At 56.4% G+C, this 16734-nt stretch overlaps 2 protein-coding genes across 2 annotated transcripts; both read left to right on the top strand.

The window, feature by feature from the left end:
- The first annotated feature begins 661 nt into the window (after positions 1–661).
- Positions 662–8985, top strand: LGI3 (leucine rich repeat LGI family member 3). Its single transcript, XM_080676153.1, has 8 exons — positions 662–1404; positions 2183–2254; positions 3045–3116; positions 3458–3529; positions 3659–3730; positions 3934–4103; positions 4253–4417; positions 6821–8985. Exons 1-8 carry the CDS (start codon positions 1199–1201, stop codon positions 7636–7638), a joined length of 1647 nt encoding a protein of 548 aa, XP_080532279.1. The 5' UTR covers positions 662–1198; the 3' UTR covers positions 7639–8985.
- A 3345-nt stretch (positions 8986–12330) lies between these two features.
- REEP4 (receptor accessory protein 4) lies at positions 12331–16308 on the top strand. The gene is made up of 8 exons (XM_080673203.1): positions 12331–12768; positions 13571–13643; positions 14044–14120; positions 14212–14332; positions 14729–14842; positions 15249–15384; positions 15506–15660; positions 15746–16308. Exons 1-8 carry the CDS (start codon positions 12737–12739, stop codon positions 15809–15811), a joined length of 774 nt encoding a protein of 257 aa, XP_080529329.1. The 5' UTR covers positions 12331–12736; the 3' UTR covers positions 15812–16308.
- The last annotated feature ends 426 nt before the right edge of the window (positions 16309–16734 follow it).

Raw genomic sequence — 16734 nt, 5'->3', positions numbered from 1 at the left:
GAGAGAGAGAGAGAAGAGTGTCATTGTTTTACATTTTTATAAATTTCTTTCATTTCTGGCTTAGTAGAAGATACATCAGTATCTTTGGAAAACTCCAGGGCACTTTGGGAGAGCATGAAGGTGAAAAGGGCAAGTAATGTCTTAACATTAGTAGGAAAATTGTTTTGACCTCAAACAGCCCCTGAAATGTTCTCGGGCCGCCTGGACCACACCTGGAATGGAAGAGTGACTGTGAACTCTGGAGCTGGGCAGAACCGGTTAAAGCCCTGCTCTGTCGTGTTCTTCTTCTGGTACTATGCGCCTCACTTTCTTTATCTGTAAAAGGGGATTCATAGCAGCTATCTCGAAAGGTGGAGAGGGTTAAGTAAGTAGAGAACACAACACACTTTCCTCTGGTTTCGGCCTCAGTTTCCTCATTTGTTAAACAAAGGTCTGGACTGGAAAACTTCCAAGAGTCTCCCAGCTCCAACAGGCCGTGGTTGTGTAGTGAGAAATGTTTCAGAATTCCACACATTCCCACGCCAGCCCCAGTGACGACATTCCCCTTCAGCTCACACAGACACAAAGGCACTTTCTGTGCATGAGCCGTGGAACTCCTGTGAACACAACACACGCCTGTCACCTATGACATGCCCATGAATCTGATGAGAGGATGTGCCACAGAGGGTCAAGGCATACACCGGCAACACAGAGGCACACGGTTCCCTATGCGGAAATGCTCCCAAGGGGATCCGTGCACGTGCCTGCAGAGACAGGTGTGCGCACACGCACAGTCATGCAATCCTAGGATATATACATGGACACCTCGCACGCATGCCCTGGCGCACTGACGCTCTGGGTACCAGACACAAGCAGATGGCCCAGAGAGAGCCAGCAGGGTATGCAGCACAAAGCAGCCAGGGCTGCAACCACTCCCTTCTTTGGCTACTCCCAGCCGGGACTCCCCCTCCGCCCTGCGCGCCCCCGCCGCCGCCGCCGCAGTCCGCGGCCACCACAGCGCCTTCAGATCCGCTCTCCGCGTATCAATCCGAGTTGATTCTCTGGAGCGAGCAGGGCTGGGGCAGTCCGCTCACCGCAGCGGCAGCCCGGCCCTTCGCTGCAGCAGGGGCTGCCGGTGGCCAGGTGGTGCCAGCCCGCAGGGTGGCAGAGAGCGGAGGGGCAGAGCAGCCGGTGGCCGGAGGCAGAGCTTGCAGGCAGCATGGCGGGGCTGCGCATCAGGCGGGGCTCCGGGCTCAGGCTGCTGGCGCTGTCCGCGCTTGGATTCTGCCTGATGCTGCAAGTCAGTGCCAAGAGGCCCCCCAAAACGCCCCCCTGTCCACCCAGCTGCTCTTGCACCAGGGACACGGCCTTCTGCGTGGACTCTAAGGCAGTGCCCAGGAATCTGCCGGCCGAGGTCATCTCTCTGTGAGTGCCCAGCCCTGGCCCAGGGGGTGGTGAGCCAAGAAGGGGAGGATGGCAAGGACCACTCTGGGAGTGGATAGGGAGAACCCCATTCCCCCTCTGCGGAGTGTGGGGACCAGAAGGATTCCAGGGTAACCTCAGGACCGGAGACTCAAGGTATCAGCCAGGCAGGAACTTCTGCAGTCACGCAGGCTCAGCAGCCATGGCTGGGGAAAACAGGACTTCGTGGCCAAGAATGAATCATCACCACCAGCAGCATCAATGAGACCTACTGTGTGCAGGGCTCTGGACTTGGAGGGTGGGGGGTTGCTTACCCCAGCATGTGGGCCCTTGCCTGGGATTGTAACATCAAGGGCAGAAAGGCTTCTGGGGCGGGGAGGGGGGGGGAACAGCAGGGGAGGGTGGGAGGGAGATACACCCACACTGCACCCTGGCACGGGGCAGATGCCTGTCACTGGTCTCACCAGCCACTCTGCACCCAGCCAGTCAGACTGTCACTTGCAGCAGTGGCCTCCTGGACCAGATCGGCTGTGTGGTCCTTGAGAGCAGGATGCTAATCCCTATTCCCATTTGAGGGCCTCATGGCTCAAGAGCACCCAGCACACTGTGGGTGTTTGGACGATCATGGAAGTGTGGCAAATGGAACCTTCTTTTGGCTGAGGGGAGCTAAGCCTGGGGCCATTGGTGCTCAGGGGGGCAGTAGGGGAGGTAATGAAGAAGGCAGGCAGTGAGAAGGGGAAGACGGCCTCAGGTGGAGGACTGACTCAGGTGTCCCCTGCAGGACGCTGGTGAATGCTGCCTTCTCGGAGATCCAGGACGGATCATTTTCCCACCTGCCGCTGCTGCAGTTTCTGTATGGACAGGGCCTTGTGGGAGGTGGGGGAGGCTTGGGGAGGGGCTGTGGAAGGGAACAGACAGATTCTGGACTGGGGAGAGCCCATGTGAGTAGCCTTTGGAAATTAAGATGCAGGCGTCCCTACTTTTGCCCTGATGGACATGCCACAAGAGGTGGAGCCGCCTGGTGTCAGAAGGGTGGAGGAGCAGTGGTTGGGGAGGAGGGAGAGGATTGCATACAAAAGCCAAGATATGGGTATTTAGGGCCCAGTTAGGAATGGACTTGCCTCCTTTAGAGACTTAAAGGAACTGGGTGCAATAAATTGGGTGGGTGCCAGAGGGCGAACACTGCAGGGGAGAAGGGTCATCTTAGAGACAGGTGACCCTAGGATTTGAAGAAAGAGCTGGGAGCTGAACTGAGGGAAGACTAGAGAGCCTGGAATTCTAAAAGGGTTGTTTACATGAAGCCCTAGTCACATGAGAGAGTACACTAGAGTTGCCCCACCTCCTTCTCATCATCGGCTCTAGAGGGACTGGACAGAGCCTGGGTGAGAGTGGGACACAGAGCAGAGAGGCCGTGGGGTAGACCCAGCTTGCCAGGAAAGATCTGCCCTGACCGTTTTTACCCCGAGAGCCTTCAGGGACCCTGGGAGTTTCTGGGATCAGAACAGCTCCTGCCTGGTCTTGCTGCCTAGGCTGCTCTGGGGTTCTCTGCTGGGGTCCCGAGGGTGGGAGGCAGGGCAGCCAGGCCTTGAGGTGAGGCAGCAGGCACACCCTTGGAAGCTCTAACTCTGCCTTTGTCTCTCCAGGTTACTCAATTCGAACAAGTTTACGCTGATCGGAGACAACGCCTTCACAGGACTGTCGCACCTGCAGTACCTGTGTGTGGGAAGGAAGGGGAAATGGAGAGTCGAAGGGAGGACAGGAAGGGCTTGGGTGGGCTCAGAAGGGAGGTTGAACAAGGAAGGCTGGGGGCATTGAGAGCCCTTGAATCCGCTGACTGCAGGACCGAGCAGAGCAGAGGTCACTTCATCTATCCCTCTGCCTGAATCGTCCTACCTGGATGCCTTGTCACCACAGGCTTCATGTCTCCACATTAGGAATAAAAGCCTGTCTGAGGGCCATGGGCTGGCATCTAGGCACGGTGTAGGGAAATAGGTGGCGGTGGTGGGTGGGGGCTGGGGATCCTGAGTGATGGCTGAGACTATTCTATTTCCTCCAGCTTCATTGAGAACAACGACATCTGGGCACTATCCAAGTTTACTTTCCGAGGACTCAAGTCTTTAACACACCTGTGAGTACATCCCACACATACATTCATTCATCGGACCACAGCCCCCCCCCTCCCCCACACCCATCTCTCTCTCTTGTGGTCTTTGGCCTCAGTCACCATCTTCAGGTGACCCACGGGTCTCTCTTGCAGCTCACTGGCCAACAATAACCTGCAGACACTGCCTAGAGACATCTTTCGGCCCCTGGACATCCTGAGTGACTTGTAAGGCCTGAGTCCTAGCTCTTCTGACAGTGCCACAGAGGGGCACGTCCTGGGAGGGAGTGGTGTGGGAGCCAGCATTGGGAAGATCATAAAGCCTTGAGAAGCTAGGAGGGCTTGGTTTGCGGGGGGCGGTGGGGGGAGAGGGGGGCTGAGCAGCTGAGAGCCTGTGCTCGCTTTGTTCCCTCCATCACCCTCATGATCAGGGACCTGCGGGGCAATTCGCTCAACTGTGATTGCAAGGTGAAATGGCTGGTGGAGTGGCTGGCACACACCAACACCACGGTGGCCCCCATCTATTGCGCAAGCCCGCCCCGCTTTCAAGAGCACAAAGTGCAGGATTTGCCACTGCGGGAGTTTGACTGCATCACCACAGGTAGGAGGTTCCCCTGCCTCTGGCCTCAGGCTGCGCCTCCCCAAGGGAGCTCCACAGGCATCACCTGAACCCCCAACCCCCTGCCTTGCTCACTATGCAACCCTTATCATCCAACAAACTCTTACTCTTCCCCACCCCAATCCCTGCAGACTTTGTGCTGTACCAGACCCTGTCCTTCCCAGCAGTGTCAGCTGAGCCCTTCTTTTACTCCAGCGACCTCTACGTGGCTCTGGCCCAGCCAGGTGCCAGCGCTTGCACTGTCCTCAAGTGGGACTATGTTGAACGGCAACTTCGAGATTATGACAGAATCCCAGGTACCTGTGCCCAGCCTGGCTGTGCTGGCCCCAGCTAGGGAGAGCGGAGGTGGGGGTGGGAGGCTCCATTGTTCTTCTCCATTGAGTTCCTATAGGGCAGTGGTTCTCAACCTTTCTAATGCCGCGACCCTTTAATACAGTTCCTCGTGTTGTGGTGACCCCCAACCATAAAATTATTTTCGTTGCTACTTCATAACTGTAATTTTGCTACTGTTAATGAATCGTAATGTAAATATCTGTGTTTTCTGGTAGTCTTAGGCTCTACAGCAGCGGTTCTCAACCTGTGGGTCGTGACCCACAGTAGCAGGGTCGCCTAAGACCATCGGAAAACACAGATATTTACATTACGATTCATTAACAGTAGCAAAATTACAGTTATGAAGTAGCAACGAAAATAATTTTATGGTTGGGGGTCACCACAACACGAGGAACTGTATTAAAGGGTCGCGGCATTAGAAAGGTTGAGAACCACTGCTAGGGAGAGGGATACATGAGACATGGCCTCGGCTCATAAGAATGTTCTAGTCTTTGGAGGGAGGCTGATACATACACAGATAATATCCATATAATATGCCGGTGCTAAGAGGAAGATATAAACACCATGCATTGGGAACACAAAGGACAGGCTTACCCTGGGCAATCAAGGAATGCTTCCTGGTGGAGGGGATGCCTACACTGAGTTTTGAAGGACGAGGGAGAGGGAGGAGTCAGAGGTGATGCCCAGTTTTCTGGCTTAAGTAAGTGGGTAGTGCCAATGAACTAAAAAGGAGGAGATACTGAGTTTAAACTGAGTCTAGAATGCTGAGGGAGACTAAACTAGGAGAAAAAATATGGGAAGGATGTTCTGGTAGAGGGAAGAGCATAAGCAAAGTCAAGGTGTGCAACAGCTTATTGTGTGAGTGCAGGCTGATATAAGCAGCTTATATGACTGCAGCATAAGGTTCAAGGTGGACAGTGGCAGTCCCGAGAGAGATGAAGACAAGGTCATTGACAAGCTTTTAGAAAATGTGTGAGCCAATCCAATCTATATTTTAGACAACTCTCTGTGAGCATTGTGGAGAATGGCTAGGCATGGGACAAAACATGTGGGCAGACCAGTAGGGGGATCAGCTGGAGCCTGGACTGAGGCAGCAGCGGTGTCTCAGTTATATTTAACTGAGGATTATAGAAAAGAGGATTGAACTGACACAAGAGGAAACAGAAAATTTAAATTGCCCTATATCTATGAAAGAACTTGCAGTCATTATAGAAAACAACAATAAAACACCTCCCCCCAACACAAGATCAAAATGGTCTCCCTGGTGAATCCTAGCAAACACTTAAGGAAGAAATAACACTAATCTTACACAAATTGTACTAGAAAGCAGAAAGGAGTGTTGACAGAACTTGGGAATTGATCAGGTGTGGGTGAATGAGGAACAAGGAAGTGTTGGGGAATGGCTCCCAGGTTTCTGGTTGGGGTGACTAGGTGAAACCACAAATTGACATCAAGAACACAGAAGGAGGGGGAGGAGCAGGTTTAGGGGTAGATGTGGAACTCAGTTTTGGCCAGCTGGCATTTGAGGTGCTTGAGGGAGTTTGGGCAAGGAGAGTCAGAGCTGTGGTGGCTCAGGAGTAGGTGGTCAGGAGCTGGGCAATCACCAGGAGCTGGGTGGGCAGACTAAGGCTGCAAGAGGGACTCAGTAACTGCCAGAGCCTGAGGCTCAGCCTGGGCTTCCCTTGGGGAGAGGTGGAGTGATGGGGGAAAGGAGAGTGGGTGAAAGCGATGACTTGAAACACCAGGACAGGTGGGGAGCGTGGCCCATATGCTTTGGGTGCCTGGGAAGGGGTTGAATCAGTCTGGTTGAGCACAAGTACATTTGTGCTCATACACAAAAGCCTTTCAAAAAAGTGGGAGTTCTTGGGAGAATGTTCTTGAGCTATGGATGAGTTCAAACTCCCCCTCCTTCCCCAGTCTGGCCTCTTGCCAGCGGGTGGCTTTGGACAAGTCAGACAGTGAGCCTCAGTTTCTTTCTGTGTGAAATGGCAAAATAATAGGGTGCATTTCAGAGTGATCAATTGGGTGCATTTCAGAGTGTTCATACTTAGCACAGTGACTATACACAATATAAATTCAATAATTGACACTATGGTTAAACAGCCCATCAATATCTAGGAACACCTGTTTTGTGCTCCGTGTTAGTATATATTTGAACCCGGGGGTCAAGGGTGGATGGAGGGTGATGCTGACACTAAATTGTGTTAGCTGTGAGTCGATTAGAGGAACTTCAGGGGGAGGGACTGCTGTAGCAGAGGGACTTGGCCTTGGCCCAGGGTCGGTGGGGACTGACCCTCTTTTCTGAGGTTGGACACAGGCACGAAGCTACCTGTGTTGCCTGACGCTGCTTTCCTGTGTCCTGGCAGCCCCCTCGGCCGTGCATTGCAAGCCCATGGTGGTGGACAGCCAGCTGTACGTGGTGGTGGCCCAGCTGTTTGGTGGTTCTTACATTTACCACTGGGACCCCAACACCACGCGCTTCACCAAGCTGCAGGACATCGACCCGCAGCGTGTGCGCAAGCCCAACGACCTGGAGGCCTTTCGCATCGATGGTGACTGGTACTTTGCCGTGGCTGACAGCTCCAAGGCGGGTGCCACCAGCCTCTACCGCTGGCACCAGAATGGCTTCTACTCCCACCAGGCCCTGCACGCCTGGCACCGTGATACCGACCTGGAGTTTGTGGATGGCGAGGGCAAGCCTCGGCTGATTGTGTCCAGTAGCTCCCAGGCACCGGTCATCTATCAGTGGAGTCGCACCCAGAAGCAGTTTGTGGCCCAGGGTGAGGTGACTCAGGTGCCTGATGCCCAGGCTGTGAAACACTTCCGTGCTGGGCGTGACAGCTACCTGTGCCTCAGCCGCTACATAGGGGACTCCAAGATCCTGCGCTGGGAGGGCACCCGCTTCTCAGAGGTGCAGGCCCTGCCCTCCCGCGGCTCGATGGCCCTGCAGCCCTTCCTTGTGGGTGGCCGCCGCTACCTGGCACTGGGCAGCGACTTCTCCTTCACCCAGATTTACCAGTGGGATGAGGGGCGGGAGAAGTTTGTGCGGTTCCAGGAGCTGGCTGTGCAGGCCCCTAGGGCCTTCTGCTACATGCTTGCTGGGGATGCCCAGCTGCTCCTGGCCCCCAGCTTCAAGGGACAGACGCTTGTGTACCGACACGTAGTGGTGGATCTTAGTGCCTAGCGGGGTGCTGAGGCCTCTGGATTGGAGACTGAGGGGGAGCCTCTGTGTGAGCAGCGTGGGTGCCTGGCTGTGTGAAGACACATGTAGCTAACATCATGCACACACACACTCCTGGTGAACACGGGCACCACAAGGACTGGCCCCGGGAGCCGATCATTATCGTAATTAGCATGAGGACTTGTATATGCACCTGGCAAGCCAGTTACTGGGACCCTCCCATCTGTGGACACCTGTGGATCCCATACCCCATCTGCAGGCCCCGCTGGATCTGCTGTCTTCCACAAGCTCTGGCCTGGGGAGGAGGAGGGGTGCTGGGAGGGAGGGTCTTAGGCTGATCCTTCTGACCCTCTGGTCTCTCCTGTTGGTGCTCCAGGGGTCTGTTTAACCTGCTCATGCCCCACATTGCAGCCACAATGACATCCTTTCTACTGCGGGTACACTCACCCACCCTCCCCTCCTCCTGCATGTACATGTGGGGTCTGGCCCACACCCTCAGCCACACGCACACACACCTGTCCACACCCCTGTTTCCCTGTGCACACATGCAGATCCAGCCCTGCCAAAGGAACCCGGCCCACCTCCATTACCTCCTCTCTTCTTGGAGAGGGCACAGGACCGTCCTCCTCTGCTCATCGCTGGTGTGCCCACCCTCCGGCTGATAAGGATGGGAATGGTGGTGCCCCTCTGGGCACCAGCTTGACCTCCTGGGGGCAAATCCCCTTTGCCCAAAGCTCTAACAACAACCCTAGCAAACCCTGACTTCTTCCCTCCCAGTGCTGGCTCTTTTCTCACGGGAGTTTTCTTCTCTGACCCTGTCACCATGGAGGGCAGACTACCCAGACAAAAGCCTTCCTGCTTTTCTTTCCTGTAGCTGCCCCAGCCTCGGACACCCACCCTGCCCCCAGGTTCAGCCCCTCCTTTGTGATGTGGACCCTGAGATGTGAAGGATCCTTTGTCTAGGACCCAGAGCTGGCCAGGCCAGGGACCCTGCAAGCACTCCAGTCATCTGGGCAGGTTCCAGGAGTAGAGCCAGGCTGGAGAGCATCTTGGGGGCTCTGGCACCCCTCCAGGCCACAGATGCACACCCCAGGGGCACTGCCTTTCAGGGCAAACTGGGTGGTAGAGGTTTGAGGGCCTGCCCTGTGGAGTGGCACCTGGGAGCCAAGCTTCTGCTGCCCCCTGCTGTGTGCTGGAGAGAGAGCTGTGAGGCAGTGTGATGGGGATTGATGGTAGGAGGTGCTGGGGGAGGCACGGGGAGGGGCTTCTGGTGGCAGGATGCCCAGGGCAGGGGGTACTTGGGGCAATGCTATAATTCAAGTGCTTCAAATAAAAAGTTCCCACCCCATTGCCAGCTTTCAGGTGTCCAGTGGCAACGGTCAGCAGCAGCTGTTTCATCAAGAACATAGCATGTTGTCTGTCCCTCCTGCTCGCAGGGGCCGGTGTCAGCTTTCAGACCCTGTTCTTCCCTGCTCCCTTCCCTCTGATGAGTGAGTGGGCACCCCCGGTCTGCTGGTGCTGGGGTCAGGAGCTCATGGTGATGACACTCCGGTGCTGGGTGAGTGTGACCAGTCTCCACCACCTGGGGCTAACTCATGGCCCGAGTGTTCTTTCCTGGAGATCACAGTCTTGGGGTCACGGGAGTCTATCCCTCTGTCAGGTGAATTCCAACCAACATGACCTTAAACAAGCTCAGCGGTCCCTTCCCTCCCCACTCCCTCGGGGCAAATGTCTGTCATCACTGCCACTCTCTGCCCTGGGTGCAAGATTTCAAGCAAGTGGGCTGGGTTCCTGGAGCCTGAGCTGCTTCTGCAACACAGAACATAAACCTGACTTTGTCCAATCCTGATTCGGCCACTTACCAGCTGGGTGACCTCAACCACGTCACTTAGCCTATTTGTATTTGTCTCCTTATCTGTAAAATAGCGATAGTCATAATACCTACCTGACAGGGTTTGTGTGAAATGTAAATGCTTTCAATATACACTGAGTGGCCAGATTATTATGATCTCTGAACGCATAATAATCTGGCCACTCAGTGTATATCCTATATAATAAAAGGCTAATATGCAAATTGTTCCTTCGACCAGGAGTTCGACCAGCAGGCAGGCCGGTCAACTGCCCATGTCCCCTCCCACTGGCCAGGCTGGCCGGACCCCACCCATGCACGAATTCATGCACCAGGCCTCTAATATATATATTGAGTGGCCAGATTATTATGCGTTCAGTGATCATAATAATCTGGCCACTCAGTGTATAGTCTATTAATATATGCAAGGCCCTTCAAAGAGTGTGTCCGCCACAGAAGTATAATTTTATTGGCCTGTAGGACTGTATAAGACCCAGGTGGCTCAGAGATGCTGCTTTGTGGGAGGAGAAGTGTGCCTTTTGGAGAGAACTGATATCCTTGGTCTCAAGGCCCCTGTGCCCTACATTTACCTGTAGCCTCAGAGGCCCAGCCAACCCTGCCCCTGACCACTCCTTACAACGGGGAATCTCTGTGTGGGTTTCCACCTCCTCAAACTACATTCATGTGCTTCTGGCTTAGGAGGCACCCCTAACGTCCCCCAGCCACACAGTCCAGGGAATGCTTGTCCAGAATTTTCATATGGGGAACGGGCCCTCATGTTGTGCAAGGACAGGTTGCCAGGCAGAGTGCACTGAGTCTCCCAGACCCGTTGGCACTCTGTTGCCCAGTAGGAAGGTAAACATCACTCTGGCGGTCATTCCCCCCGAGCCCCCAGGGCTCCTCCCAAAGATGGAGACACTTTTCTCCCTGAAAGCCCTTCTCTCTACACCTGCCCTGGGGGTCATCTGTGTGTCCAGAGAGCTGCTTAGCAACCCAGTGTAACTGGGTGATTGTGTCAACAGCTCAGGACCAAAGGCCGTGAGAGGCAGAGTCCACTTACTCTGCCAAAGCTGAGGAAGGTGACATCCCCCAGCTGCCAGCCTCAGGCCCCTCCATGCGGAGCCCTGCTCTCAGCAGCAGACTTCTCACATCTTGTCCCTTAGACTTCCCAAGCACAGTCATTGGGACCAGGAGTCTCCCTGTGAGAGACCATCCCAGCTGGCGGGGCTTAGAGTGGGCACAGGGGAGCTCCTCCCCAGCAAATGGGGGTAGAGAGAAGCCTGTGATGCTGAGGTCACATGTGAGACTCTGGAAGACAGCTGGTGGGAGAAGGCTGTTGCTCCACAGGTACCAGAGAACCTGAGATTCACATGTGCGCAGTCAGCCAGGCACCCTTACCTCCCCAAGCATGGACACCTCTTCCCTCTTCTGCAACCCCACCCTCACCGCACTCCTCCTGAGCCAGCCCCCTATTGAGTCAGTTCTTCTCCAAGGACTCTGCCTAGAGATGGATGATGAGATACCAGCCCTTGGCATTTCTTATTCCTCCAGTGCAGCGTGGGAGCTAGGCCCAGGGTGAGGGGGTGGTTAGGCGCAGGAGGCAGCAGGGCCTCAGGGGAGCTTCTCCTGTGGGCCGGTTTCACGGTTCGCTCTCACTCCCAGCAACACCAATAAAAATGATGATAATAATTAAGTATAATCACAATATATTTTTATTGATTTATTCCCAAGTAGCCTACTTTCCCTGGCCCCCATCATTACCTATTTCATCCTTTCGAGGGGGTGGTGGGGTTAAATGTGGCTCTAATAAAAAGTAATAGCTGCCCATTTCCCACCCCCGCAGCTCTGCTGTCCCTCAGCTCAGCCCTGAGGCAGAGGGGACGCTGCAGTGTGGGAGGGTGCTGTGCAGAGGGGGAAGGAAGGCTGCTAAGCAGGAGAGGTACAGCCAGTGTAACCCCATGTGGAAAGTTGTAGAAGCAGCGGAGTTTGCCTTCTCTTTTGAGCCTTTCACCTTCTTCCAGGCATACACCTCCCTCCCAGAGCAGCGCCTTCATTCCCTGTCCCCTCCCAAAGCCATCTGTATGAGCCTGATCAAGCCAAACATTTACCCATCTGCCGTCAGAGGATGGCTGTTGTTTTAAAAAAGGATCTTTGTAAAGATCAAGACTCTACATACAAAAATGCACTACAAAATGGCAATCGGTGATATTATTAAGCTCCCAGGGATGTTTGTATTCTTGGCTCAGAGGAAGAGGTGGAATTTCGAACTTCTGGTGAAGGCATGGGGGCTGGGGACTCTGCCCAGAATCCCTCACCGCCAGCCTGCCCAGCGCTGGGCTCTGGCAAAGCACGCAGACAGAAGTCAGCTCCCCCAGCCCGCTCTTCCCCGGGAGGCGGGTGGGGGTGACGAGTCCCTGGGGCCCCTGTGCCATTTCCTCCCCACTTTCCCTCTAGTCAGCTCGGCATCTTTGAGGCCATCCTGAGCTCTTGTCCCAGTGAAGTAAGACCCGGATTTGCAGGCTCTTGACAAGCCTCCTGCACCCATCTCGAGCCTGTTCGCATTTTACAGAGGGGAAGACAAGGCCAAGGGGGGAGCCAGTGATGAGCCCCGAAACTCTGAAGTCCAAACCTCCTCCTCCCCCGAACCCGCGCCCCCGCCACCCGCCCCACCATTTTGTCGTCGCTTCCCATCCCCCAACCTTCCCGATTCGGGAAGCTGCTCAACCTAGGGGCTCCACCCGCAAGTCATAGGGTCACCGCCCTTTAAAGTGCAGGCCGCGCCCCCTGACCTCGCCCCGCCCCTTCAGGCCGCTCCGCGCTTGCGCCGTGCGCGGAGGCCTGGGGTTGGGCAGATCCCGGTTCCGTGCAACTTTCAAGTGAGTTGCAAACTCCGCCCCGAGCTGTTGCGGGCGCCTGCGGCCCAGGGACCCGGAGGCTCGCACTAGCGAGGCCACCCACACACGCCGAGGGCTGCGACCCGCCGGGGGCCGCGCTCCTGGTTCTCCGCGGCTGGAAGTGCGGGTCGTCGCCGTAACTGCCCGGCCGCGGGCGTTGCGTAGGAGCGCGCCCTCCGGCTCCGAGTGGCTCCTCGGGGCCCGGCCTCCCCGCCCCGCCGGCCGGTCCGCCTCCGCCAGGGGCAGTCCGAGAGCCCGCCTGGCTCCCGCACCTCCGCAGATCTCCCCCTTCCAGACCTGCGTGAGCGTCTGGCTGGGCGCCTTCCTGTGGGGCTCCCTTGGCACCTGAGGCTGCAGGATGGTGTCCTGGATGATCTGCCGCCTGGTGGTGTGAGTATGGCCGCTCTCCCCGGGGGCCAGCCCGCCCCTGGGGGGCACCTGGGAATGTTGGGTGGGAAAGGGGTCTTTCCGAGCGCCGTCACACCAACCCCCCTCCCCCAACACTCACCGCAATGGTTAACGGATCTGCGGGCCTGCACGCGGCCTCGGGCACCGCGGGCTTGTCGCCTTGGCCCCCAAAGCCTCCTTGGGTGATGGCGACCCCTCCTGCACTCACACACTGCAGACTGGTGCCCAGGCTGGGAGACCACAGGCTGGCCCTAAGCCCCTTGGCAACACCAGGTGTTGTGGCATGTGGTGGGAGGAGAATCCAGGTGCCTGCTTCCCATCTGAGCAGTCACATGACTCACCCCCCCTCCCCCGCGCCTCACTTCCCTACTCTGTCCTACTCATCACCTTTCAGTACTTCAGTACCTGGCTTGAATATCCATCTGCAGCCTGGCAGTGTCAGGTCGGGTGGCCCTGGGCCTGATTGCATGTCCAAGGGAGGAGAGGTGGTCTCAGAAGCCTGCCTCCAGCCCACCTTGTTCAGTGGCTGTCTGTACCATGCACTCATGGGCTACTGTGCAGGCCTGGACAGGTGTTTGGGGTGTTTGTAAACAGCAGGGTGGGGAGGTGGCCTCCAGGGCACTGACTCAGATGCAGGTTGTGCAAGCCAAGCGGGAAGAACAGGGTAGGCACTGTCACCTTGAACCCGTGGGGGAGGTGGCCACCTATTGGGGTGGGGGGGCAGGGCAGGGCAGGGCATGGCACCCCTCACATCCCCCCTCTGCTTTTTCGGCTGCTCTTCCAGGCTGGTGTTTGGGATGCTGTACCCAGCTTATGCTTCCTATAAGGCTGTGAAGACTAAGAACATTCGTGAATATGTGAGTGTGGCGGTTGGCTCAGGTGGGATGGGATGACAGCCTTGGTGGGGGGTATGGTAGGACTTGGGGGGGTGGGGAGAGTCTGAACTGGCCTCCCCCTCCTCCAGGGGCATACATGGCTGACAGATCCTGAGCAGAGTGAGTGTGGATGGAGGTGGGGAGGTGCTATTGAGGTGCCTGTGTAGAAACTTGTGGGTGAAGCCCGCTGGGGCTGGTACAGGAATGAGTGGCAGTTTCTCAGAGGCATCTCTCTAGGGCCATCCAGGTGCCAGGGGAATGCAGCAGGACGGGCTCTCTGGCATCCGAGGGCTGGATCAGCCCAGGACAGTGAGTTGGCTCTGCAGGCTCAGGCACTAGCCTCTGACCGCCCCCCCTCCCCCCGCCCGCCCCCTCCCCCCAGGTCCGGTGGATGATGTATTGGATCGTCTTTGCACTCTTCATGGCGGTGGAGGCCTTCTCAGACATCTTCATTTCCTGGTATGGGTGCAGGGGCTCGTGGGCGGTGGGAGGGGATGTCCCACCCTCGAACTGGCCCTGTGGCTGACCTTGTCCCCCTGTGCTGTGACAGGTTCCCTTTCTACTACGAGATCAAGATGGCCTTCGTGCTCTGGCTGCTCTCGCCCCACACCAAAGGAGCCAGCCTGCTTTACCGAAAGTTTGTCCACCCATCCTTGTCCCGCCATGAGAAGGTACCCCAGGGGGAGCAGGGATGAAGCATAGGGGTGGGTGTGAGGGAAAGGGCCCTGGACTCAGAATTCAGGACCCTGGGGGACACCTAGGTTCCAATCCTGGTCTGTGGGACCTTGACAGAGCCTAGCCTGCTTCCTCTTCTGGGATAATACAATGGGGGAACACCTGAGTGGCCTTGAGAGAGTGAAAATCAGCTGGGAGTTGGTTTGGGAATGTGAGGGGGAGGCTGGAGCATGGCTGCTCATTGCGGTGTGGGACTGAGTGCTCTTGGTGTGGTTGCCGGCCCACTGTGGGTGGGGGTGGGCTGGGAGATGTGGTGCTCAGAGACTTCTGCAGGTCTGCAGAGGAAAAGTGACTGGGACTGTCCTCTGAGCTCTCTGTGCCCTGGTCCGTAGGAGATCGACACCTACATTGTGCAGGCCAAGGAGCGCAGCTACGAAACGATGCTCAGCTTTGGGAAACGGGGCCTCAACATTGCCGCAACAGCCGCTGTGCAGGCTGCCGCCAAGGTGCCCTGGGGCCCAGCCCTCCATCAGACCCCCACTCCCACCCCCGGTGCCTTTTGGGCAAGTTCAGCTTTCTGTCCGTGAGCCCAGAGGTAACAGCTGTCCATACCAGGGAACAGGGGTGAGAGGTGACAGGTGTTGGCAGAGCATGGAGCTGGAAGTTCACACTTCCTGGCTCTGACACTGACCGTGAGCAGCTGCTCCTGCTCTCTGCGCTTTAGTTTCCTGGTGGTGACACAAAGACCTGGGACTAGAAGGTTGTCGAGTCGCTTTCAGTACTGAGGCCTTTGCCCCAGTGATTACCTTCTGACCAGCCTTGGTTTCCCTGGGTGGCTGCCTGGCTAAGGCCCTTTCCTGCTAGGAGCCCTGGCACTCCCTCAGGTGACCTGCCCCTCCCCTTTCCTTGCAGAGTCAGGATGCACTGGCTGGAAGGCTGCGTAGCTTCTCCATGCAGGACCTGCGCTCCATTCCCGACACCCACGGCCCCAACTACCAGGACCCCCTCTACTTGGAGGACCAGATGCCCCGCCACAGGCCACCCATCGGTGAGTGGGCAGAGGGACTCAGAGATGTCCCAAGAAGGCTGGCTTCCCCCAGGGCTCAGCCCAGGCCTTCAGACTGTAAATGCCCAATGTTGCCCCCTCGGCCTCCCTCTTCTCCACACAGGGTACCGAGCAGGGGGCCTGCAGGACACTGACACTGAGGATGAGTGTTGGTCAGATACAGAAGCAGTCCCCCAGCCGCCACCCCGGCCCCGAGACAAGCCTCTGAGCCGCAGCCAGAGCCTGCGTACGATCAAGAAGAAACCGCTGGTGCGAGAGGTCAGTGGCAAAAAGACAAGAGGGAGGTGGGCTGCCCTGGTGCTTCAGCCTGGCCCTCATGGTGTGCCTGCTCTCTCTCCCACAGGGCACCTCGCGCTCCCTGAAGGTGCGGACAAGGAAAAAGACTGTGCCCTCAGACATGGGCAGCTAGGGTCTGCAGAGCCAGCCCAGTTTTACCTCGTGCTCTACAGGGCGCCGGGGGCTGTTTGAAGGGGCCCTCTGGCTGCATGTAGGGCCTGCCTGCACCAGCTGCCCAGGCTCTGCCCTCCTGACTCCTGCTGTTGGCGGCAGTTGCTGCTGGGGCCATGCACAGGGATGACCTGAAATGTACCAAAGCCAGCTGGGCCCAGGGTTCTATTTATAGTCTTTCTCATTCCTCTACCTTCGCAGGGAGGGGACCAGAGCCCTCCCCAGACCCCTGCAAACGAAACCAAAGCCCATCCAGTTGTGTTCATTCCTTCCTGTCCTTCAAAGTACTTGACAGCCTTTTCCAAGGCCTCGTGTGTGTGTCCTGGTTGTGTGTTTTGTGTTGGTGAATGAGGTCAGGTTTGTGCAAGATTTGATAAATAAATATGTAACAATGTCCTGTTTCTCCTGGTTTGTATCCCCAGTCTGCATAGCATACATTATTAAACAGCTTAGGACCATGGTCGGCAAACTGCGGCTCACGAGCCACATGCGGCTCTTTGGCCCCTTGAGTGTGGCTCTTCCACAAAATACCACGGCCTGGGCGAGTCTATTTTGAAGAAGTGGCGTTAGAAAAAGTTTAAGTTTAAAAAGTTTGGCTCTCAAAAGAAATTTCAATCGTTGTACTGTTAATATTTAGCTCTGTTGACTAATGAGTTTGCCGACCACTGGTTAGGATGAGGGCTAAAGGATGGCCAGAGGGGCCCAGTCTTTCTGTGGGAGACAACCATTGATAAAGAACTGTGATGTGGCAAGTGCTGTCACAGAAAGCTCTTGGAGACCCTTGAGCACACATTTGGGAGAGTGGGGGACTAGCCCTGAGAGGTCAGAGCCTAAGGAGACTGCCGTCAGGTGGAGGTGGGCTTGGCCTTGACTCGAAGGTGCACT

This window comes from Plecotus auritus, assembly GCF_963455305.1.
Source record: "Plecotus auritus genome assembly, chromosome: 6".
Lineage (NCBI taxonomy): Eukaryota > Metazoa > Chordata > Mammalia > Chiroptera > Vespertilionidae > Plecotus > Plecotus auritus.
This window is presented reverse-complemented; position numbering and strand designations above follow the sequence as displayed.

Excerpts from the sequence above, each read along its gene's own strand:
- LGI3 (XM_080676153.1), top strand. The coding sequence starts at position 1,199 with ATGGCGGGGCTGCGCATCAGGCGGGGCTCCGGGCTCAGGCTGCTGGCG. Across the intron at positions 3,117-3,457 it reads CTGTCGCACCTGCAGTACCT|CTTCATTGAGAACAACGACA; the intron begins GTGTGTGGGAAG and ends TATTTCCTCCAG. Across the intron at positions 3,530-3,658 it reads CTCAAGTCTTTAACACACCT|CTCACTGGCCAACAATAACC; the intron begins GTGAGTACATCC and ends TCTCTCTTGCAG.
- REEP4 (XM_080673203.1), top strand. The coding sequence starts at position 12,737 with ATGGTGTCCTGGATGATCTGCCGCCTGGTGGT. Across the intron at positions 12,769-13,570 it reads ATGATCTGCCGCCTGGTGGT|GCTGGTGTTTGGGATGCTGT; the intron begins GTGAGTATGGCC and ends CTGCTCTTCCAG. Across the intron at positions 13,644-14,043 it reads CTAAGAACATTCGTGAATAT|GTCCGGTGGATGATGTATTG; the intron begins GTGAGTGTGGCG and ends CCCTCCCCCCAG.